Below are 24810 nucleotides of genomic sequence, written 5' to 3' on the forward strand. Positions count from 1 at the left end.
CTGGAAGAATGATTTCTATGGTATACAGAGTAAATATTTTAGATGATAACCAAACATGACTGTGTTTTAAACTGCCTAATTTAGAACTCCACAATAATTGCACATCATCTAATCCCTGATGTCTTAGGCTCACTGGAATAGGATAGCAATAGAAATCGCTAATAAGATGTGATAAGATTTATTTGTGTTCTTACCCTCGCACTTTAAAGGGCACCATTCTTCCTCTGGTTTCTCAGATAAGGATATTTGTGATCAGTCCCTCACAGCCATTGGTTGTGGTGCTGCCCTCTGGTCCAGAATTACAGTTTTTTGACTGCAGATGAAGAGCACTGTCAATCGAAAGGGGAAAATGCAGAGATGACATAGGGCCTGATGATGTAACAGTACCAATTCACTGCATCCCACATGGCCTACATACATCCATTTCAGGGTGAGCTCACTAGAGCATCCTGCTAGCTACTCAGCTGGATGGTTTACTTGGGAGATATGTGTCTCCCTTGGTTGGATCAGTGGGGCTTCCTTTTGATTTGACTCATTCTGCTCTAGATAAAACCAATCAAAATAACAAAGTGAAGCCATCCTGGAAGCTCCTCCATAGTTGGCCTCCCTAATCCTTCAGAGCAGGTGTCCTGTCACCATCTGCTCCGAAGATCTGCATAAACTCTTGCCTCAGAGCATGGAAGTATAATCAATGCACAGGTTTAATTTTTGCCTAGTAGAACCTTCCAGGATCTTTTTGCAAGGTGATGGTTCCAATATAGCCTTCCTGAATTTTGTTTGTTTGTTTGTTTGTTTGTTTTTCTTTTCAACTTTTCAAAATAACCAGCAAATGCATGAAGAGCCTAAACTCTTACTGGGAGAAAGTGCCGCTGATTGGCGTCTATGTCCAACTATTTTCATCTGGAGAAATTTTCACTACAGAGACTAGATGCTGTGGTGGTTGAGAAGCCTGTTTGGGTGAAAAGTTGACTCAACTCAGAGGGAGGCTGCCTAAGTACCAATCCTATCCCTGCCCTTTGCCTGCTGGGCAGTTCCTTTAGTGTTCTCAGTTCTTTCTCCCTCTCTCTCTCTCTCTCTCTCTCTCTCTCTCTCTCTCTCTGGTGGGGGGTAGTCAACAGTTTTAGTGCCATAGGGTTGTGCATCTAAAATATGTAGAAGCATTTTAAGTTCCCAAAGTGTTGACAGATACTAGTTTATTGCTGCAGTGTCTACGTTCTCATAACAGTTCCAAAGATTAGAGTTTGACAGGAAAATGCCAACAAGGCCGTCTTGCCTACTGAACCTCAGAGGACAGAGCTTTCTTGCCCATATATAGCTTTGGATAGCACTAGATCCCCCATAGTGTAGGAGATCAAAGCACTCATCTCTAGCTCTGTCTTCAGGCTGCCTTGATGCCTTCCTCTGTATCAGATGTACATCTTGCATGTTACATTGATTCAGGGCTCATCCCAGAAGATGACCTCATGTTACCCTGATTATAGCTGCAGAGATCCAGTTTCCAAATTAGTCACAGTGTGTCTACCAAAGGTTAAGAGGGCGGTATAGTTCAACACATACTTTCTAGAGCACAAGTTCTCAAAATGGAATAGTTGGATGCTCCCAAATATGGAGAAGACTTTCAAATTGAATATGTTGAAAAAGAAGGCAGGAGATCTCTGGACAGGCGATGCTTATACATTTCACAGTAAAGTAAGCATCATGAGTTGCTCAAATGAAATAATGTAGCCCAGAATTCTGCTAGGAGATAGCAGGAGTTAAGCCCCCGTTATAGAATGCAACATGGACTGGAAATACAAAGGTTAAAAATAATGATCAGCTTCCTGGAGTAGAAGATGTGATCTTACAGTTAGCATTGAGGAGCCTACACACTTTGGGAAGTGCCTGTCCTCAAATATGGAAGAATCAAAACAGTTTGACGGCCGCAAGGTGTTAAGATACTTTTAGCAGGCTTCATGAAAGCATTGTAGACTTTAGTTGCCTGGCCAATTTCCAACAGAGATAGTTATGCTTATGTAAGATGCTTTTGAAGTCTCCTAGGGATGAGAATGTGTTTACATTCTAGTTGGAACACTTAACTGTATGGTCTTGTAGCTAACAGCACTTTGGTAGTTAAGTCTGAGTTGGTCACTTTTTGAAGTGTTTAAATATTTAATGGATAAAAGGTGCATCGTAGAGGTTTACTGGGATAATCTCTGTGCCCATTTCACCAGTTTTTTTCCAGAGTAAACTCTCTTGATTTCTCAAAGGGACCATTGTAACTGCAAATGACAAAGATAGGAAGGCTGAACTATTAAGAAACTCCTCGCTTTTGTATCTTGGTCAACAAGTCTTTTGTAAATATCAAATTAATGACAACTTTGGAAAGAGAAATATGGAAAGTGTGCTCAATGTAGGATTTCCCAGTCCTTACAGGAATTCGAATCAACGAAGATTAGATCATCCCCTAAGTGAGTTTTTATGTAGTTGTTTCATTTCCAGTTTTCCATGCCTTCCTAACACTTGATCTTTGTATGAACACTGCTGCCACATTCAGACATGAGTCATGGTCCTTAAAATGTTTTCCCCACATTTGAGACATCATAGGGATACTGTAGAAGATCAGTCTCTCAGTGCTTGCTGGCAGTTTCTACATTCCGAGGCTTGACCTTCTGCACCAGTTCATTGCTTGTACTGATCGAGCTTTGAAGTAGGCTGGCGGACCCCTCAGCACTTGAAATTAAGTTTCTACTACTTAAGTATTGTGTCTTGACTGTACGTCTCTCTCCCCTTCCCTGGGTAGCATGTGTGCATCTATTCTGCAAAGAAAGATGCTATAAACAGAAAGCCAACTCCAGTGGAGGTGAAAACAGGCTGAGGAGAGGCTTCATTGACATTCCAAAAAATGGCTTTTGGATGAGCTATAGATTAGAATCCTAGGGTCTTCCAGGATTGGGTCTGTGATATCAATAAGCCAGCATTAACTCTATTCTGTAGATAAACACAAAGTACATAATAAACTGTCTTCCTGGTTTCCACACTGTTGAGATGAGAGCTTAGGAATTCTAGTCAAAGCACTGAAATGGCTGCTGAAATTACTATTAAAATAAACAAATAATTATACATACATATGTGTGTGTGTGTGTGTGTGTGTGTGTGTGTGTGTGTGCATGTGCAAACTCCTGTTTGTGGTTACTGTCTCACTTATTTATTTTAATATGGTTTATGTTTCTCCTACTTGGCCACTAGAATAATTAAGGCTATTTCTCTCTACACAGGACTGAGTAGGGGGCCTCCAGGGGCCAATGGACACTAAATGTTTCTGAATTTGTGGATCCACGTATTAAGTCTGAAAGCTAGCAGGCTATGATTAAAAAAAGTAGTTGGTATTTCATATTAATGAAAATAAGTCCAGTGTGCAGAAGGATGCTGATAAGGGTGTGACAGCTAGGAAGGCCTTGTTCAAGTCTTTTGGGGGTGGAAACCAGTCATTATTACTTTGCTGAACTTTTTAGAACAAAAAATAAATAAATAAATTCTTTGTAATAAGATTGATGACTTGCAAGATACAAACAGGTCTCAGGAGTAGATCCTTTGTATGATTAAGGGTCTATGGTATTAGGTTCCTAGCTTTATAGTAACGGACATTTGGATGTGCTTGTTAGCTTTGAGGTTTTGATGACTTGTATTTTAAATATTACTGCACTTTCTTTTGTTTTCTCTTTCCACCACAGTGGACAGGAAGCTGTAAACAAGGTGACATCACAGGCTTGCTGTGCAGTCAAAAACCCAGACTATCAGCTTCTTGTTAGCTAGCATTAAAGAAGGCAGAATGTCAGACAGTACACAAACCTTCCTGAAAGCACAGCCCAGTGACAGTGACAGTAGGAGGCAGGTGCAGTCACCTGGGCTGAGGAGCAGAGTGGTGCAGCTGAGAGCAGAATTACCTTCTGTGGAATCCCTAACCAGTGCCAGTAGCTTTGTCTGCTTTAATCTTTACATCCACTCTGTGTGTTACTGTCTTTTTTCTAAAACTTAGTAATTTAAGGCTTCGAGAGGTGGAGTGACTTGCCAGGGTCAAGACAGCTTTTCTCTTGCTCAGATTCCTTCTGTGGCTCATCTTTGGATGTAGTTCAAACTTCCTACATTGGGAGACAAGGCCCTGTTATCTCTCCCTTGCTAATCTTCACAACCTCATCTCCATTCAAATAGATTCCCACATTTACAGGTCTCCTTACACTTCCTAATATTCACAGGTCATTCCTTCTGCGAGGAGCAGTATTCCCTCATCAGAGGAAGATTCCTGTCCCTACATATAGAGTTCTGCTTCCTTGTATAGAGTTTGGGAAATGTCACCTTTTCAACACGTTCCTACACTCATTCAGCCTTCCTAGGAATACAGCAGTAACCAGGAAACACAAAGCCTGCACTTACAGCTTAGACTCTGGTGTACTGTTGCTTGTCTAACTTAGGTGTTACTTTAGAGCACGCTTTTGTATACATTACTCTAGTACAGTCTTAGAGTTTAAGATGTGAGCTACTTTATGAATGTCATAGGCACTTAATATTTATTGAATAAGGATACGAATGACTCCATTTAACATTTTATTTATGATTATCATGTAGAATTTTGAGAATTTTTTGTTTATTCCCTTTTGTCTTTTCAGACTTTATAGTTCCAGACTTTATTGTCTTGTGAACATGTTAATTCGATGTATTATATAGAGTTATAAGTTATGTTCATTGTCTGTTGAACATATTAATATTAGTTCAACAAACCTCTCGTAGAAAGCAGACTTGCTTTCAATTACTTACTGCTACTGGATTTTCTGCCTGGTTTATCATTTTAACTCTGACAGTAACTTTCTTCTTGAAGGATCTCATCCGCATCCCATCTAAAGACAGCTTCCTACTTGAATTCATCTCCTGCAGTGTATGCCCTCTAATGAATCCAGTTCTTAAAATAATCCACTGATTTTTGCCTTTCTGACCACTAAGACCCCCCTTCACCTTAATCTCAGGTTATTGTAAATTTCTTATCAGCATTACAAGTCTGTTTCTTTAGTTAAGCCGTATTGATAATGCCAGCTCATCTTTGTTTTTCTAATGTCCAGTGTTCTGTATGGTTTACTGTATATTAGAATTCTGAATCAAGTTCTAAGTAACAGAGGCTATGCAGACCGTACCCTTCTATCCATCCATGTGTTGTTAAGATGTCCACAAAGTAAAACTCTTAAGTGGAAGGAATTCTAAATGATGGGGTAAGGCCAGCGTCTGCTGCTGATGGTCCCTCACACCCCTCAGGTACTCTTTGGGTCTGCAGGGCACATTTGAAACCATGTGGGATCTCTGCTCCATGTTACTGTTTGCAAAGGAAAGGTCAAAATGAGTCAAGATGACTCAGTGGAGGAAATTATATTCCAGAGACACAAGAGTCACCTTTGCCAACTGTGCATCAGTACACATGTTAAGCCTCATGTTCTTACTTCAGGTCATTTCTCTGGAAACATGTGAATGGCATTAGCCACAACATCCGGTTGTGTCCCTTTCTTTGATTCAAACACTAGAGTAGCTAGGTGATTTCTAGACCCAACTTCAGCCAAGAACATCTCCTGTCTATCAGCCACCAAAAAAAACCTTTGTGAACAAAGTTCTGTTCTGTAGTTAAGCTGAGGAAGCCCCACTCCAGACCTATTCATATATGTAAGTCTGTAGTCTCCAGCACATGCCCTATCTCTGAAGAGAAGTTCCTGTTTGTATCCTCTTACTGTACTATCATACATCCCAAAATCATTTTGCATTTGTCTGTCTTCTTGGTTTGTAAAAAAAAAAAAAAAAAAAGCGCTACTATTTTTAATTCTGTATAAGCTCTTTCTATAACACTCAATACATAATCACCACATACCAGTTAAAACTTAATCAAGGGCTATAGAGATAATTCAGTTGGTAAAGTGTTTGCCATGTAGACACGAAAATCTGAGTTCCATTCAGGTACAGAGCTGGGAAGGTGGGATGTTTTTGCTATCCCAGTGCTGAGACAGATGCTTGGGGCTTGCCACCCAGCCCAACTTAATAAACAAAGTTCTGGACAGACAGAGACTCTTGTCTCAAAAATGATGATGAATGGCTCCTTAGAAATCACAACTGAATTTAGCCTTTAAACCAGTGGTTCTCAACCTGTGGGTCCTGACCCTTGTGAGGGTCATAGAGCTGATATTTATATTAAAATTCCAGACAGTAGCAAAATTACAGCTATCTAGCAGTGACATAATTTTATTGGGAGTCACCACAACATGTGGAACTGTGTGAAAGGGTCACAGCATTCGGAAGGTTAAGAACCACTGCTCTCAACGCTACACACATGCACACATTAACACATAACATGACAAATAGAATAAAGTTTCCTAATTAGTATAGTTAAGTATTTTTAAGACTGTAGAAAAAAAATATTTCTGGAATGAAGTATTTAGACTACTATCTCTTGGAAGAATTAAGTGGTTTTTTTCAAATGTAATTTTATATTAATAAAATAATTAGTGACAAATTTAAGATTTGTATACATTAATGTATTTGTTCCTATGTCTGTTCATGTGTGGGTGGATGCAGCCATGTCATAGCACATAGGAAATCAGATGACAACTTGCAGGAGTTGCCTCTCTCTTTCCACCACATGGATCCCAAGAGTCAACTGTGTTAGGTCATCATGATTGGCAATAAATACTTGCTGAGCCATTTCAGAAACCCCAATGAAATAATATTTTGAAGGATAATTTATATGTATATATGTGTATGTGTGTGTATTTTTATATGTATGTTTATGTACACACATACACATCTATCATCCAAAAGTTTTGTTTTAAGCAAAATAAACAATGAATATAGAAGGGGCAAAGAATTACGGAAGTTCATTGAAGTGGGTCGTTAAAGAAACTGAACTGGAAATAATGTGCTTGTATACAATAAGCTTTCCCTTGTGTGAGCTGTTTCATCACTTATAAAACAGGTATCACGAACATGTTTTCTATCTTCCATGTTTTGTCAAGGGGAAGAAGACTTGACTGATAATCATAAGCACTCCCTTTTAGCAATTCAAATATATAACAAACATTCATCATTCTTAATTAACAAAAATTAAAGTAGAGCTGAAATTATGATGGCGAACCAATCACAGGTTATCAGCCGCTATTCTGTGTTTTCTAAACACCTGCATTAGTTTACCGTGATCACTCAGTCTGTATGCTGGATAGAACATGGGAGGCAAGCATTGTTTGCTTGCACAATTTATTTAGATATTTGCCATACACTGTGGGATCAAGACACATAAGCCTGTTTTACGTTTAGATCAGAGACTAGTACAAAGAACAATGCATATTTAAGTGTACATAAACTCAAAGATGTTATGCTGAAGTGATTTGGGCTTTTTTTTTTTTTTTAAGAAGCCAGGGACTGGATTTTTTTGTTTTTATTTTTTTCTGCATGTAGACTCAAAATGATATTATTGTGTCATATAAAACTTTCTTAAATATAAATAAGCATTATTTATTCTGGGTGAATCTAGTATAAAGTTTTCATATTTTGGAGTTTTGTTGTTGTTTGTATGTTTTCATTCGTTTTTGTCTCTGGGTAAACAAAATAATCTCATTCTTTTCCTTGTTATGGAGTTTTAAGATGAAAGCGTTACTATCTGTAACCACATTTATAATTCAGCAGTTTGTGTGACAGGGTATCGCTGTATAGACCAGGCTGTCCTGGAACTCACTATGTAGACTAGTCTGACCTCTAAGCCAACACCTCTGCCTCCTGATTGCTGGGATTAAAGCTGTAGAACACTTTGCCCACCAATTTAATGATTCTTCTTAGCATGATATTTTATTGTCCTATTGAAAACGTATTTACATTTTAAATTAATGCTCAAAGTATTAGCTATCATCATTGCATTTTTAAAACAATGAATATTACAGTTACTTCTCACTTCTCCTCAACACCTAAGCAACCCCCAGTTGCCTTCTTTGCAGTCAGTCCTCCCTCGTAGTCCTCCCCTCTCATAGTCCCTTTTTTCTCGTAGTCCCTCCCATTTCCTTTCTGCTTTCGGGTCTTGGATTTTTTTATCCTCTCCCTCTCTTTCCTCTGCCTTCTTTTACCGCTCTAATGTTCTTCATTCTACTTCATCTTTGTCCACATGTACATACTTAAGACACACTATAAACTAGGATCGGCCTATGAGAGAGAACACGCGGTTTCAGTCTTCCTGAGTTTGTTTGCTTAAAAAAATGCATAAAAGTTAGATCTGTAAATTGACAGGTTTTATGAGTATTATGACAAAAAAAAAAAAAAATAGATGACTGACTTTTTTCCTCAGTCAAAAGATTTTTTTTTTTTTAAACTGAGTTTTCCAAAGAGCTAAGAAGAAAATTTTCTTTCTCTTTTGGAAAATCCATTTGGTGAAATGTCATCCATTTCTTTTCTTTGCTGTGTCACTTCCAGCTTTTAAAACATTACCACCATTACCCAGCCAAGGAGCAGAGCGCTCTTGTAAATGAGTTTTGGTGCAAAACAAAACCCGCCTAACGGGAAACTGTCATGGGCCACCAGCTGAAGAGCTGGCAGAGACCATTGGAGACATTTTCACCTTTAGGAAAAAGACTGGAAAGTGGGCATCAGGAGACCTCATCTATGTGATGTTAGCCATTGAGGGTCTCTGTACGCGGTAGCATGCATGCTCATCAAAGGAGAAAAGCACAGAATGAGTTGTTATGATTTGTTTATAGCTACAACATGTAGAGAAGAGCCACATAGTTATCTTAATGTTGCAGAATATCCAGAATCATTCTTAAATAGACAATCCTCTACCTCAGACATACCTTTTTAGCAAGTATACCACCTACTAAGAGTTTTTTCTTTCTATTTTTGAAGTTCATAAAGTAAACTGGCAGAATACTTATAAATAGTTGATGTCTTTACAAAGACTAAATAGCCTGACCTAGTTCCACAGGTGATCATTTACAAAGCAAGATGGCCCCAGCCTGGAAATCACTATCAAAAAGTGAAAAAGAGTGAAGTATGGATATCTAGGGGAGGGAACTGGGAAGAACAGACTCAAGTGCCCATGCATTCTTTAGATAATGAACGCAGCTCTAGGGAGAGTGAGCAGGAGAGGCATCAAGAGAGATGGCCTAGTTTATTGTCTAGAGTAAAACAGGAGCAACTCATATTAAAATAAGCCAACGGATAAGAGTTCTGAAGCCAATGGGCAAAGGCTCTGAGTGAAGGGGGATGGGCTTCGACAGCCAGACAGTGTTCCATTTCTTCAATACCTGGTCAGGTTTAAGTACATAGCTACTGTTAAGGCATTTTCTTTGAGGAAGGTTCTTTTTGGGTGTCTTATTTTAACTCATGAAGGAACAGATACGAAGGAGATAAGCTGGTTTCTACAGAGTCCGTCATTCAGTTGGATAGAAGCTGGCCTTCTGCTTGGAAGCCAAGCCATCCATCCTCAAACTCTGTCTTCTTCTCTATTGCCCTACATTGGTCACCCCAGGAAGGAAATAAGACTGTTCAGGAAAACAAAAACAAAAAAGGAAAACTGTTGTCCCATTTTTATTTTATTTAATCTTACTTACTTACTTTATTTATTATTTATTTATTAAAAAAAAATAAAAAGCAGACAGACTGAGAAGGGCCGGAATGGAAATGCTAAACCATTGCAGCCGCCTCCATTCTGGTTGGAATGCGGAGAGCCTGTGTTTCATGGTGTTCATGGGAGCTTGAAACACAAGATTCGTTTTTTTATTAAGAATATTAGCATTAATTTACTAATAGTAAATTGAGTAGTTGTATGTGTTTACTAAATTCATAAGTATTTATGTATTCCTAAGGATAGAACTGTATCAGGTCATGGTGTTTATGTGATACTCCTGATGGTGACAGTCAAGGACTCAGTGAGCTACTTAAGGTAAATAAACTGCAGTGTATCAAGTAACCTTCAGACAGATAAATAACGATGTTGTGATTTGGAGAATGCCAGACATGTTATACATACATATTTACTTATCTGTCTTATGCCTTATCATAGAACCATTACTGTGATTTATATAATTCTATAATGTAATAATGAGCCTTTAAAAATTACACACCTTTATTGAAATCTGGAATGCTGATGAGATAGAAAACCAATGATAATGCGTAGATTATTAATAAATTTAGAAAATTAATAAATTTTCTCTGACAACTTGTTTTATACAATAAAATTAACTAAGAGAATTGAAAAATAAAATTTCAACAAAAGAAAGCAAGAACACTTATTAGGGGAAAAATGTATGAGTATAGCTTTCAAATATCCTCCTCTCCTTTTTTTGTTATACTGGAACATACCTCACTGTAGCCTCCATTAATATTACACTATGTGTTCTTTCAGTAAATAGTATTATATTAAAACGCAGACTGGGTATCTTTCTGTCTGCTGGCACTTATGTATGAATAATGAGGTTACTGAAATAGTTGGTGGTAAGAATGTAACTTTTGGACCAACTGCATATTGTGTCCTTGTTCCTCCAATTACCTTTGTCTATTTTCTTTTAATATCACGTGGCAGATTATTTATCTTCCTGAAACAGCTTTGTTAAGAAGTGAGGGTTGAAATGAGTGTTTCTCTGGTCTTCACTAAAGTTATCCCTTTGCATCTGATTCTCTAAATTTCTTTTTTATTCTATTTCTGGATGTAGACCATCTTAATTAGATTTAGATTTTTCATCACTGTTCAAAGGTATAAAACTAGAATGACCTGGTTAAGAATTTGTTTTCTATGGAAATATATTCATTATTTGAAATATGCTACTTTGGAGAATTAGAACCTTGTGAGGTTTTTTGTTTTGTTTTCTTCTATTTAGTTTTTGCTAAGTTTTACAGTTGATGTTTTTCCAGGTATTAGCAGCCTGCAGTGCAATCCCAAAGTTTTCAACTTCTCAGTAACTTTTTGATGTCTCAGATTCGCACATTCTAGTTAATAAGCCATGCTGGTGGTGGGCTGGCTGGTTGGTACTTGGAACTTCTCATCCACTAAAGATTACTGAAACCTGAATTATCTACAGGAAGAAGTGTAGTGCCCCCTGTGGTGAACTTTTAACATAGCCTTTACAGACAAAAATCTTCCTTTGAAAATTGCAAATTTTAGAAATGCAAACATTTTGATAGAAAAAAATAAAAAGTATTTTAAAAGCCAGTAAGGTCAATAGGTTAATCTCTATTGCTGAGAATGAGACATACTGTCAATTCCCTGACATCAGGTCCTTTGGAAATTAGGGGAAAATACAGGCTTACAGTCCTGGCGCTCAGAAGACTTTGAGTTTTAGAGAGAGAGGTCATGACTTTTCTAATGGGAAAGTTGCCATGTGGTTTAGTACAAACTGGAAAAGCTTGCCGAAGAGTCTATCATACAAATCCTCAAGCTGATAAAAGTCAGTGTTTTGGAGGCACTGAAAGGTCTCTTTAGAAAAATAATGAGTCATGAATTAAAACCACTTCACTTATAAATCACAGTACCAGTCCAATCCGGCTAAGGAACTTTGAAATATTTGTCCTCAGAATCTTAGGTTTGTCTGTTATTTATCTTCTAGTTTTTGACACTTTAGGAGAAAAAATAAAAACAGTGCAACACTGTCTTTTGACATCCTAATTGGTATAATATTTCTTCATCCTGGAACTATGTGACATTATAAAAATGGTGCTCAGTATGAGCGTGGCATTGACTCTGTGATATTCTTTGATAGGTTCCTTTTAAATGGGTGAGTAAATAAACCCATTGTGCAGGCCTGCGCTCAGTCAAAGCTATTGTATGTCATCTTATCTGAAAGTGCATATTTTATATTTCATTTATTATGTGCCTTTGACCAAGAAGGACAGCTTTATCGGAGCCTTTTCAAGGAGTTATTTACATTGCATTTTTACTGGACTTACATCCTAATCCTGGTGTGGCCAGTGCTAGCAAAGTTGGCTTACATTTTCTAATGCCAAAATTCAATTGCAAGTAGGAGCTTAGGAACAATAGGATTCTTTTAAAAATAATTAATCTGTGATATGAAAACTCTTGTGTGTATACTTACTAAGTTAATTTAGATTTGCAGACCTAACACACATTTGATATAAGTACAGTTCTTCATTTGAATACCAGTGTCTCTGGCCAAAAGATACGAGGCAAACTTCATTCATCCCCTGGTTGCTTCAAACTTGTCACCCTGGTCTTGCTTGAGATTCTGTTCTCGGGATCTTGTCAGACTCACTATGCTGTGCATTACCTTCTCTATAGAGAATGTCCCTAGTTTGGGACTCTTAGGCTCGCCCTGTGATCAACCCAGCTTTCTGCTTTCATATCACAAGTTTACTCAGCTAATTACAAAGACCCTCCTCTAAAGGACTCCTCTGCCATATTAGGCAGTGAGTACATTCCCTGTGCTTCATGGTATGCTTCATAGCCCCTGACAGCTTTACTGGCTCCTAATGCCTTCATGCCTACTTTGTGGTAGGTAGCATTGCATATTACATATATTCACATGCATTTATATTTATTTTAATATACACAGAAACCCTCTATGTCTAAGGTATCAGAGATAAACAGCTTTCTAGCAAAGATATTAGATGGCGAAAATTATTGTCGCCTATTAAAAAAATGAAAGGAAAAGAAAACTTTTCCTGTTGATTCCCACCCTGCTTCCCTCACAGGAAAACTTAAGAGGATTCATCTTCGATCAAAATCATTGCTCCCAGTCATGTATGAAATTGCTCCAATACAATTTTAATAAAGCGTGCCAGGAATCATGAGTGGTGGGGAGCAATATTAATAGGCAGTTATGAAAGAATATTGCTTGGGTCCTTTTTCTTAGTAGGTGACTATTTAAGCAGCATGCATGTAACAGAGCTAGTGTGTAAGCAGGGCTTTTGGTCCCGGATGCACCATGATACCCTACCCTGGATATTGTGAATAGTGGTACTCAATGCTCTGTCACTCAACCTAGGAAGAACATGACAGCTTCAATGGTGGCTTTCCCTCCTTCTCATTTGTTTGCAATACTTCCTGGTTTCTACTTCTCCCATCTAAAAACAAATGGTACATTAGTCTCTGAAAAAATAACCCTTATGTTGCAACTTATCAGGTAACTCACCTCAAGAAGTGGCTCACCCTGAAATATTAATTTTTATATTTTACTTTGGTCTATTTTACTCTATTGTGTTAATTTTATTAACATTCTCATGATTCTTTAAATTTCTGGCGTCTAATTTTCAAAAAGGTCTGAGACTTAGCTTACTATCTCTTGAGGATGGAATTTGGGGGATATATAGCTCAATATATGGCTATTGTATCAGAGTACTGTTATTTACCTTGTATTTATGTATGATTGGTAAGTTTTGCTTTATCTTTTAGTTGACACATAGCTGTGAGACCCAGTGTGACAGTTAGATTCGTTTGTACCTTATGTAAAGATCAAGGGAGGGAAATTAGCATATCTACCCCATTAAAGATTTATCATTTCTTTGTGGTGTGGTCAGAATCCTCTCTTCTGGCTGTTTTGAAAAGTACAGTACAGTATAGTTAACACTTTCTCTCACTGTGCAGTGCAATGCATAATTCATTACTCTTCTGTTGAACACTTTGTACCCCTGAGCCAGCCCCTCTCTCCTCATAGGCTTATCAGTGGTGACCTACTGTTGAGTACTGCCTCCACCCCACCCCCACCCTCATGTGCTAACCATTGGAAATGTGAAATAAATAAGAGGAGTCCAAGGGAATAGATCAGATAGAAGCACACTTGTGAAGTAAACTTGCCTCGATAGTGTGATAGGACAGTCACACTAAGTGCAGTGGAATATGATAGGATCTAGTCTCCTAAGAAGCTGTGGGTGATGACAAAATGCCAAAATTGCTTTGGGGATCCGATGGTAACTATTATTTATGTATTTAACCTATATAGAAATTTATCCTAGCCATCTGGTGTCAAGGCACAGCCAGTGTTATAATATCAAGCTTTAGGAAGAATATGGCCATTATGTAGTTTCTAAAATGATTAAAGACAGGACAGTCATGGCCCATGGCAGGAAGGTCACTGGCTACTCTTCCCATTCACTGTTGCCCCTGTCCTAGCACGCACAGGGAAGCACAGTGCATCAGTCACCCAATAAAGAGACAAGTAACCTACCTGTTAGGTTGCTCACATCTCACATCCCTCAGGAGGCTGGATCCTATCTTGTCATTGCGTGTGTAGTTTAAGCCCTCCCTCTGACTCTGTCAACACATTACCTCATTATGATTCTTTCAGATAATAATAAAATGCTAAACTCATATCAAACCAGAAGGAACTCAAAAGAGTTTGCTTTTCAATGTAGACCTCTTCCTAGATACAACCGCTGGGAGCCACACCACACCAGCACGCACAGTAATAGCTAAAACTGATGTTCAGAGGTAGTCTCTATAGACTAGAGAAGGCTCATCATGAGCTTGTTAACAAGGTTACCTTCTGGGAGATTCTGATGGAGCCAAGTGAGGTAGCCACCATAAGATGCTTTCAAATCCTGAATTTGGATGCATTCTTGATGGATTTCGTTTAGAGTGGTTGAAGGTTTCATCTTCCACTGAGACAAACTTCACAAAATCATTGTCATGTTTACTGACCCCCAAGGGCACCCCAGAAAATTCTGATTTTCTAATAGATTTCCAAGTGAAGCTTGGTCCAGGTCAGTGGAAAGTACCTGTGTGCCTTCTGGGTATAGTCAGTACTGTGGCCCCTGGCAATACAGTGGGCAGGGCCACATGCTACCTATCCTAGCAAAAGATCTAATCCACAGGGTGGGGTGGGTGGGGTGGGAGACTGGGGAGAAACATAAAACAAGTAAGTCAGGCAGGTAATTACTGAAATTGATAAATACTGTGAAGAGACTGCTAAGCCACAGGAGGTTGAAGGATGGGGCAGAGAGAAGCTCCTTTATGTAAGATAGTCTGGAAAGACTTTAAGCATATGACATGCAAAGTAGGCAGTTGGTAAAATCTGAGGGGGAAAAATTGGCTTAAAAAAATAACTTAAGTGCTCTTGAAAATCCTTAAATGTCCTTATAAAAAGTTTCTGTTTCTTGGGCATGCTTTATTTGAGTTTCTGTTTTCTTTGGTTGGGCTTCAACATTTTAGTTGTAATTATGTGTGCAAGTTGTTTTCATTTGCTGATGGTTGTCATAAGTGGCTTTGTCTGTAACAGTGTCGTATGGTGCTACAAGGCAAAACTGGTGACAATGTGAGAAAGCACAGGAGTGAGCGTATGTTCAGGTGCTGGGTTTTTAATGTTTGGTTTGGGAATAATTACTCCCTCTTTTTTTTTTTTAATGTCACCATGATTCAATAGTTGTGGCAATCATTTAAATCACAATTATAGAGCAAAAAGGGTTTAATTTTATATTATATAAATTCACATTCAGGAGGATAATGCTTCTATATATGAACAAAAAATGTTTATAATTTTTGAATTGTCTAGAACTTTTCATCACATTATAAATTCTGTTTTTTTAATTATCTACCTTTGTGGGTTTGTGAGCATGCATGTGTGTGTGTGTGAGTGTGTGTGTGTGTGTGTGTGTCTGTGTGTCTGTGTGTGTGTGTCTGTGTACATCAATGTGTCAGTGCAAGCATGCACAGTCACAGCAAGCATTTATAGATCAAATGGATGGCAACCTTAGATCACTACCCTCACTTTCCAGCCTGAGATATGATCTCTGGTTTTGCCATTAGCATATACAAGGCTTGCTGGCCTCTGAATTTCTGGGAATTCTCCTATCTCAACCTCTAATCTCATGTAGAAGCACTGGGATTACAGATGCTAGCTACCACAACTCGCTTCTTTCACATGGTTTCTGGGGATCCAAACTCAGGGCCACACACTTAGGTTGCAAGCTCTTTACCCACTCATCCACTTCCCAACCCTGTTCATCATGGATTTTCATGCTAGTTTCCTGGCTATGCTACAGTTGTGTCAGATGCTAACAAGCCCTTCCTTTTTAACCTGTGGTCTACAGCCTCCGTGAATATCCTGGTATTTTCCATCTCTGACATGGCGAAGTAAAACCAATTACTCTGGAATTTTCAAGCATGGTCAAGAATTGCAATGGAAATGTAAAGTGCCAAGAAAGGGCGTGAGAGGAGAGAAGGCAAATGCCTTGGGATGCATCCAGAAGGCATTGCTTCCAGCTCCATCAGGAAATCCCTTCAGCCTGAGATTCTGACATTCCAGATATAGCCATTTGGAAATAGTGCTTGGTGTAACATTTGTCAGGTTCTTACCAAAATCCAGAAATTGCCAAGTCTCTTGTTCCAATATTAACATGGTTAATCACACAAGTAATCTTTTGTAAGGAATGAGGCCTGTGTCACAATATTCTATATGTAAATATCCTGTGGTTCTGAGGCCTTGAGTAAGACCTTGCCTAAGGCCATTCTGATTGTGAGGAGCACAGCAAGGCGTGGCCAGTTGGTGGTCAGGGGTCCAGGCCAGCAAGTGTGGTTCCACATTTCCTTTTGTGGTTCTTGCAGGACTGTTTTGATTTGAGGATAGGTGAATAACAGCCTATGGTGATGATTACATTTGTCACTACCATAAAATTTGGAAATAATGTTTGGAGCCTGCCTTACCCTGTCATATAGTTTCACGGTTTCGCTGAATCTTTTCCAGTAACCAACCATCATGCCCTGATGGGGACTCACCATTCAAAAAGAAGCAGTGGTCATGCAGTAGCATTAGCATTCCGTAGCGTTTCTTGATTTGCTGAACAGGTTTAATAACAGACATTCGGGCATATGCTTTCTAGACAAAAACTGTCTTTCTTTTGAGTTCTGGGTTGAAGCATAGGTAGGGTATAAAATTCCTTCCAATTTGAGATAACTTGGTGCTGGTCTAAGTAACAATGCCATCTACACTGTAATGTAAATTGGTAGGATCCTTACTCCGTGTTAGCTAATGAATTTTAGCCTTGTCTTTTAAAAACTGTAGTACAAGGTAAGTCAGTTAAGTTTTTAAGATACAAGCTTTGTTTTAATGTGTTGTTTTCTTTTTAATTTTTTGGGCTATACCTCTCTTCCCACTCCTTTTCTTTTCCAGACAGGATCTCACTTGTTGCTCTGGCAGGCTTTGGATTAAGATTTTACAGCAACCTCCTGAATGAAAGAGGTTGCAAACCCTTAGGTTTGCAGAGTTGTTTAAATACCTTCCCGTGGATATGTGGCAGTCCGCGTCCCTGGGCAGCTTTCTTTGCCTGGCAACATTTGAGCCACAGTACTCTCTACCCTTTCTGTCTCTGTTCTTAAAACCTTCATATTATCCCAAGAAGAACATGATGTGCTCAGTCTCAGCCCAGGTTCCTCAATCCTTCCGGACGAAGATCCAGTTGTGAAAGCTTTTTATAAGAATAAAAATGTGCTTGCTTACAAGTAATCTAAGATGAGATGTAATTTCCAGAAGCTATAAGTATGTTTCTGATAATTTACTCTTGCTAAATGGAGGGAAGAGGCTAAAGTAGAATGTGAGAAAGGAAAGGTGTCCCAAACACTCAACAGTTCCCTATTATGTGAATCATTTTAGTAGACCAAGAGTATGGAACACAGACATTCCAAAACCTTGCCTACCTTTTCCTGTTTCGTAGTCATTATTTGTTTGTGGTGGAAAATAGGGCTGTACAAATTATTTAAGCTTCATGTATTGATTTCCAGTTGTTTCATCAGTGGATTCTGCAGTATAAAATGTAAGCCTATGCCTGCTGAATAGTGAGCTCCAGCATCACTTAGTATCTTGCTTGTGATTAAAGCATACAGTGAATTAAGATACAATTGCACTAATAGGTCATTCTATGAAGAAGCACCCACATGATACCCATTACTTAAGCATAATGTGTTTCACAACAATGAATGATGTATGCATGTACATAAAAACAGATGGTGGTTGAAAAGAAAAGTTATTAATCAAGTGAATCTGAATTTAAGCTCCAAGTATTCATTTTTTGGCAGTGACCTTGTCAAACATGAACAGTATCTCCTCCTGAAAACAGGATATTGTGTTCCTTTTTGAAGATCCCAACAGTTATAAAAGTAATAAATGCTAAGTAAAAGAAAAGCCAGATTCTTTCAAAAATTTTAGCTTAAAAATGAGAACTTTAGGAAATATCAGTTCCTAGTGATTTTATGCAATTACAGTTTCACAGATGTACTTTAGAAAATTGTCTTGACAATTGATAATACATCTTACAAAAACATTCTTTTAGAATTTAAACTTATCTATTTTATATTAAATCCAGAAAAACATAATACTTCTTACACATACAATTTTTTGAAGCAATAACAGCTATTGAGTGTGGATTCACAACTTGGTCATACGATGCTTGTTCCAGACCACTGGCCTCGTCTTTCACTCTTTTCTTACCTGTACAATAAAATGCTATCCCATGACAATGGTAGAAATAACGTAGAAAACATGATTTTCTTAATAGAATCTCATGTGAAATTGTTAAATGTATGGCAACCACGACCACTGTTGTTCCTATGACAACCATCTTACCAGTGAATTTGTGAATTAGGAGACCTGAATGCTAGAACCAGGTCTTCCACCAACTTTGACATCTCCAGCAAAGGACTTGGCTTTTCCATCTCAGTCTCATGCTAGGCAAATTTTATTATATAATTCAGACACATGAGCTAATATTACTATAAAATATATTTTGTCTTTCAGTTTGTGGGGACATCCATGGACAATTCTTTGACTTGATGAAGCTCTTTGAAGTGGGAGGATCTCCTGCCAACACTCGCTACCTCTTCTTAGGGGACTATGTTGACAGAGGGTACTTCAGTATTGAAGTAAGTACACATGGTTTACTTCTTAGATGGTCATGGATCACTGATATCTTAGTAAGAAAGAGACATACATGCCTTGCAGAAATCCAGAACCTAAAACAATCAATTTTGATACACTTAATGAGATAAATGCTTCTCATTCTCCTGTGTGCTTTTTATGCAGAGGGATGTCAAAGAAATGATAAGACTTTGTATTTTGTGTATTTTATGGTTTTTTTTTTTTTTGAAGATTGAAAAAAGCAGTGAATGATTGTAATCAAGATGATAGCATAGGTGGGCTTGAGTTTGTGTATCCGTGGCTTATAGTTGTGAAACTGTAAGTCCCTTTCAGTAATGGATACAGAGTACTTGTGTACCTGTGTGAGCACACTGGCAGCTGATGTATCAGGGCACTTGTCATCTAACTAGGTAATTTGTCAAGATCATTCATTAAAACAAAAAAGACAGCCATTGAGCAGAGGCTCTTCTCCAGTCACAGAAAAGCAAGGCCCTCTTGTCCTCCTGGTTATTCTTTCTGGTGCCTGTATAATGTCTCAGGAAAACATGATTTCCATAAGAAAAAAATTAGAAGCCAGAATTTATACACACCAGTTGATTGTCCTCTTAGGCAAAACAAACAAAAAGCAAAAAAAAAAAAAAAAAAAAAAAAAAAAAAAAAAAAGGAAATACCAAAAATTAAAATAAACTATTCTTATATGATAAGTCAATGTCACTGACTCTTCACAGCGTTTACCCACAATCATCATATAAAGAAGTCTGTTTTGAAATATTTTAATATTAGATTTATTAAAAAGATATTTAATGTTAATATGGTGTGTCAACCTCAAACATACCAATTGAAGAGTCAGGGTATTTTGTTGCCTGCAATTGAAACTGCACTTGTGAGGCATGAGTAGCTTTGCAGCAGTTGTTATGATCAGCGTATTAAAGAGAGCAAGCATGTATATCAGTGGTTCTCAACCTGTGGGTTGGGATGATCCCTTTGGGGGTCAAAGAACTTTTTCATAAGGGTTGCCTAAAACCATCTGCATATCAGATACTTACACTGCAATTCATAACAGTAACAGAACTGCAATACAGGGCTCACCACAACATCAAGAGCTACGTTAAAAAGTCACAACACTAGGAAGGTTGAGAACCACTGGTGTGTATGAAGTACTCTTACTAAGACTATTTCAGGGTCTGTACTGTGGAGTAAGTGTTGTCAATTGATAAATGGTCACATTCATTCCTCTCAGTTTCGGAAGGGTTCTGTAAGTAACTTCTTTTCATAGGATGTTGACACTAGGGGTTTAGGATTTCATGGTTGTCCTCTTTCCTCTGTCCCAAACCCTGGTCACACTGTACCTAAAGAAGTAAACATGCATCACAATCTAGAAGCTTATATTCAGTCCTATAGATTTACATATGTGCTCACACGGATACACATGCTCTTCATCTTAGGAGGGTTAATCATTAGATATAAAATATTCTGTGTATGTTATGAGATTGTTGGCTTAGGATATCGCTGGGAGGTCTGCTCATTTCTGAAGGGAAAGGAGGAGGAGTGGATTTGGGGAAATGAAAGAAGAGAGCACTGGAGGTGGCACTGAGAAGAGTAGAGAGAGAGGAAACTGTGGCCTTAGAGGTATTAAAATAAAAAAACTAAGATAGATAGATAGATAGATAGATAGATAGGCAGGCAGGCAGACAGACAGACAGACAGACAGAGAGAGAGAGTATAGTTTTCCGGTGTGTGTTACCCTACCAGGTTTCAAGGCATTTTGGATTTGTGTCTGTAGCCTGAGGTTACACTGCAGGTATTCTTCTAATTTCATACTCTCAATTAAGAGGGATGCCTGTTTACTTCATAACAGATCAGCTTTGATGAACTCTGAGTAGCTGTTGTGGAGAGCACAGACTGCTCATGTCTGTACTCTCCCTCCTCACCCCCAGTAACCCAACTTCCCTTCCTTTGCCATTAGAAATCATTCCCTACAGGATAAGACCCCCAAACGAGCCAACTTGTGAGTAGCAATGAAAGGCATAATTTTGTTCCCAGCCATAATTTGTCTTACAACAAACCTTTCTCTTTCTGATGATTGCATTACCCTACCTAATCTCTTTGATCAAGCATATGTGTATATTTAGGTCCACAGCTGGGTATGTTTTTCTCTACAGACCTTCAGCAAAGTCTGCAAAGTCCAGAATCTGCAGAGTCTTGCACAGCTGTTTCCTTGAGCTTGCTTCATTAGGCTCTTTGCAGGTATCCTGTAGTGCACCGCTACCTTGAGTTTGCAGTAAGCTGGCTTCTCCTGTTCTGCCTGCATCCAGACCTCAGCACAGCACACTGAAGTGTGAAAAGTTGTTGTGTTTATTAGCTCTGAACTCATGGACCAGAATGAACTACAGCAAGCCAGGCAGCATTCCATGCTGCTGCCTGAAAAGAACAAGCACGCAGGAGAACACATGATGGAGGTGACAAACAGGGCCACTGGTCTCAGTAGCTAGCAGTCTTGACAGGGCAATGGTATTCCACTGCCACTTTATGGTGTGCTTGTCAGACCAGACAAATGATGTCTTAGAGAAATTGCATTCTATATTTCAGGAGTTTGGGTCCCTTCCAAGCTCCTGTGGTAGCCTGCACTTAGCCGTCCACAATAGAGAGGCATCAGTTTGAATTATGAAGTTTTGAGGCATAGGGTGTTACCAGTTCAGGGAGCAAATCAGTAGCCAGCTAAAACAGTATTCTCCTTTTGACTCTCTAGCCTCCTGTTCTGTTTTGAAATCCTTAAGAATTGTACTGCAGTTTTTCAAGAAGTCTGCCCATCTAAAAGCCTAAATTACTGAGTAAATTATTACCCTGTTATTATGAGTGAACCAAGCGAAGAGGACAGTCTCCTTAGTGCTGTGTGATTATGGATGAGTCATAAAATAGGGAAAGCTGCGTCTGCGACAGAAATCGAGGCTGACTTTCATTATCGAGTAACTAACTGGAAGTTGTAAATGCTTGTTTAGTTAACAGTAGCAAGAGCAAGATGATCAGAGTGATTGGTACGGCTCATCTGCATCTCGCCATGCAGAGAGATCCCTCATGTGGTGCTCCCTCATGTGGTGCTCCCTCTGCCTTCACAGACTCAGACCCTGAAAAGTTGACTCGCACGCATCAGTCACCCAATAACATAGACGTCAACAGTCCTTACCTGGGTGACACTGATTTCTCTTGCTTCTTTTGGTTGTGATGATGTTTACAAGTCCGTGCTCGAAAATGAATCTGAGGTCATAGATTAGCTAATGATCTTCACCTCTTCAGTATGTTGGAACTCTGTATGACATTTAAAGTGGTTTCGAGCACGTCCACGCCGTGCTTGGCAGCCCTGTCCCTCCAGATGTTGAGGGTAAAAGCTGGCAGGACTCCACTCTCCAGTCCACCCTTGACCTTTTTTTTAATGGGCCTTTTCTTCCATGCTGGCTGTGTTTGCAGTCTTAGTAAGTGTTGGGAAGATATTTTATGCTTGCCACAGGATAAAAGGAAATGATATGTGAAAAAAAAAAAAAAGAAAAAAAAAAAACCATCATTCCCATCTTAGAATACTTTGAGCTGAAAATTTGGAAGTTTTAGTAATTTTCCTTTGTTTTTCTTTCTCGTTTCCCCCCTCGTTTTCTCTTCTTATTTTCTTTTTTTAGTTTTCTTCCTCTTTCCTTCTTTTTCCCCACCTTTTGTAATGCAGAGGTGGAGTTCATACACCCCAAATGTCTTACTGTACAGCTATAAAGGCGTTGCATAGTGCATCATTTTCAATGAGTACGTTTGAACACTAGGAACATTTAGCAGACAACATTTCTGAGTATCTTTTAGGTTCAATTATGATAGAATTATAGTAATTATGACTTAAGGTACCTAGTTAGAAAGCTGCAGGCCAATATCAGAATAAGATCTTTAACAGCTGTCAAAAAGAAAATGTGAGTCTTAAGATACGATCCCTCTAGTCTGGTAATTGAGTGTGCTTACAAAATGCAGTTTAGGTTTAGATGCAGAGGCAATTACTTTATTTTAAAATAACTTGTTCTATGAAAAAAGGAATCTAGAGATGTCAGAATTTTGGTTAAATTTTTTCAGAAAGTTATTGACCAGGCAGGAACATGAGAGAACATTGTAGATTCTAGGTCCATGTAACAGTTTTCCTGTGGTCCATGTATGTAGATTTCCAGAGTTGTGTGAGACGTGCATCTAGTGTTATGTAAGTTGTACTCAAACATTTAAAAATATCTGTATTGGATAGGTTTTATGCTTTCTCACCTGAATTGTGAGAAAGTACCCACCTAAGGTAAGGTAGGAATTTTAGTAGTGCCTGTGTTCTAGAATCTAGGGGTAAAAGGCCCCAAACAGATTTCTAATCTACACAGCTCACTGGGAAAAGGAACAGGAAAGGGATTCCAGGACCTTTGGTCAGTCTTCAGGGTATTGACAGAAGTTTCAAGTTTAAATAGAGGGAGAACTGGGGGAGGGGCAGGTGGTATACAGCAGGAAGCAGTTCCCAGTTTAAGGTCTGGTTGACCATTCTATCAGATCTAGCTCTGCAGGGTGTTCCTGTTGCTTGCTCTGCAAGTCTCTGCTGCTCTATTGCTTAAGACAGCAACCCAGTTTCCCTACAGAGATGGGCTCTGCTTAAGGGTGCACTCATCAAAGGCCTGGTGTTCCTAGAAGCTAGTGGAACTGCAGGTTTAGGACAATGGCTGAACCCCAGCACAGGGTGAAACCTGACAGTAAGATGCCTCAGTGATTGTGACCTTTGTACCTTCCTTCTTCAAGGCAATTGGGATAGGTTGGGTAGGACTGCTCTTAAACAGGCAGGAGGGGTTAACATGTCTATGTGTAGAGTTGAACAGGATTCCGATCTAACGGTTTAAGACAAAGCCAACAGTGCAAACCGCAGAGAAGGGCTGCCAGGTTTCTGTCCTGTTTATAGTGAACTGATGAGGCATAGGCTGTTTCTAGGATGATCCTGTTAGCAGAATATTTAAAGGGTCTTCATATAACCATCCCTCTTCCAAAATAGACATTCTAGCTTAAGCTCCAACTTGCAAGTACATATATGTACTTACTATATATGTGTACTTACACATCACCTACATCAAAGGACAATCCTCAAACTTATGATTGGTAACAATTGTCTCATTGACATTCACGGCACATAACAAATCCCTTCTCTGAAACATGAGTCAAATTTGAATAATCCAGCCACCCTTTATTTAAACAAGTAAGTGTAGTTCTAAAATAGGAGTCATAGCAAGGACTCATTAGGCTGCCTCGCTCATCACTGAGATGGCAGGGAGCCTCGCATGCACGGAGGATCATGCTGCTTCAAGGATCACTTATGGAGGACAGTTGGTCAGCTCTTCAGATATGCTTATAGCTTAATCACATGAACCTTAGCTGATGACTATAATTAGAAAATTAATCAAAGCAGCACGTGCACAAGTGCGCGCGCACACACACACACACACACTCATACATAAGCTAATGGCAAGCTATTGTTTATTTCAATCACTATTTCATATTTGAAGATGACATATTGTTGGAACATTACAGTAATCTACACTTGTCTCCTTAATTAGTATTTTCTCAACCCCCCTGGGCTGTATGTTTAAGCATCATTATTTCAACACTTTGATAATTAGTTCTGTGATTATCATAGAAACTTGCAGGTAAGTATTCTTCACAGATAGCCAGCAGATAGGTTTGATAAAAACTTTCTCTGTAGGATCACCGTCTATCTGTTTGTGAAGACTGGTGATTGAAGTGTATATTTCATGTGTGTCTTAGTAATCAGAGTCCGATCTGTCTCATTTTTTTTGCGGTGTCCCTGCCTTGGCTTCACATTGGGAACACAAACTTTGCTAAGAGGAGACCACACACTTGTTTTTTAAAGAATCATTTTCTGCTCTGTGCAGATTCTTAATGAATGCCACTCGCAGATAATATT

The 24810-nt window shown here is 38.8% G+C and overlaps 1 protein-coding gene across 2 annotated transcripts in view; it reads left to right on the forward strand.

Annotated features, from left to right (window-relative positions):
- Positions 1-24810, forward strand: part of Ppp3ca (protein phosphatase 3 catalytic subunit alpha) — a 275444-nt gene that overhangs the window by 187011 nt on the left and 63623 nt on the right. For both annotated transcript variants that reach the window (XM_034499495.2, XM_034499496.2), the window contains exon 3: positions 18723-18847. In XM_034499495.2, the coding sequence (XP_034355386.1) occupies positions 18723-18847 (125 nt within the window). The remainder of the gene's footprint in view (positions 1-18722; positions 18848-24810) is intronic.

Source organism: Arvicanthis niloticus, chromosome 4 (genome assembly GCF_011762505.2).
Source record: "Arvicanthis niloticus isolate mArvNil1 chromosome 4, mArvNil1.pat.X, whole genome shotgun sequence".
Taxonomy (NCBI): domain Eukaryota; kingdom Metazoa; phylum Chordata; class Mammalia; order Rodentia; family Muridae; genus Arvicanthis; species Arvicanthis niloticus.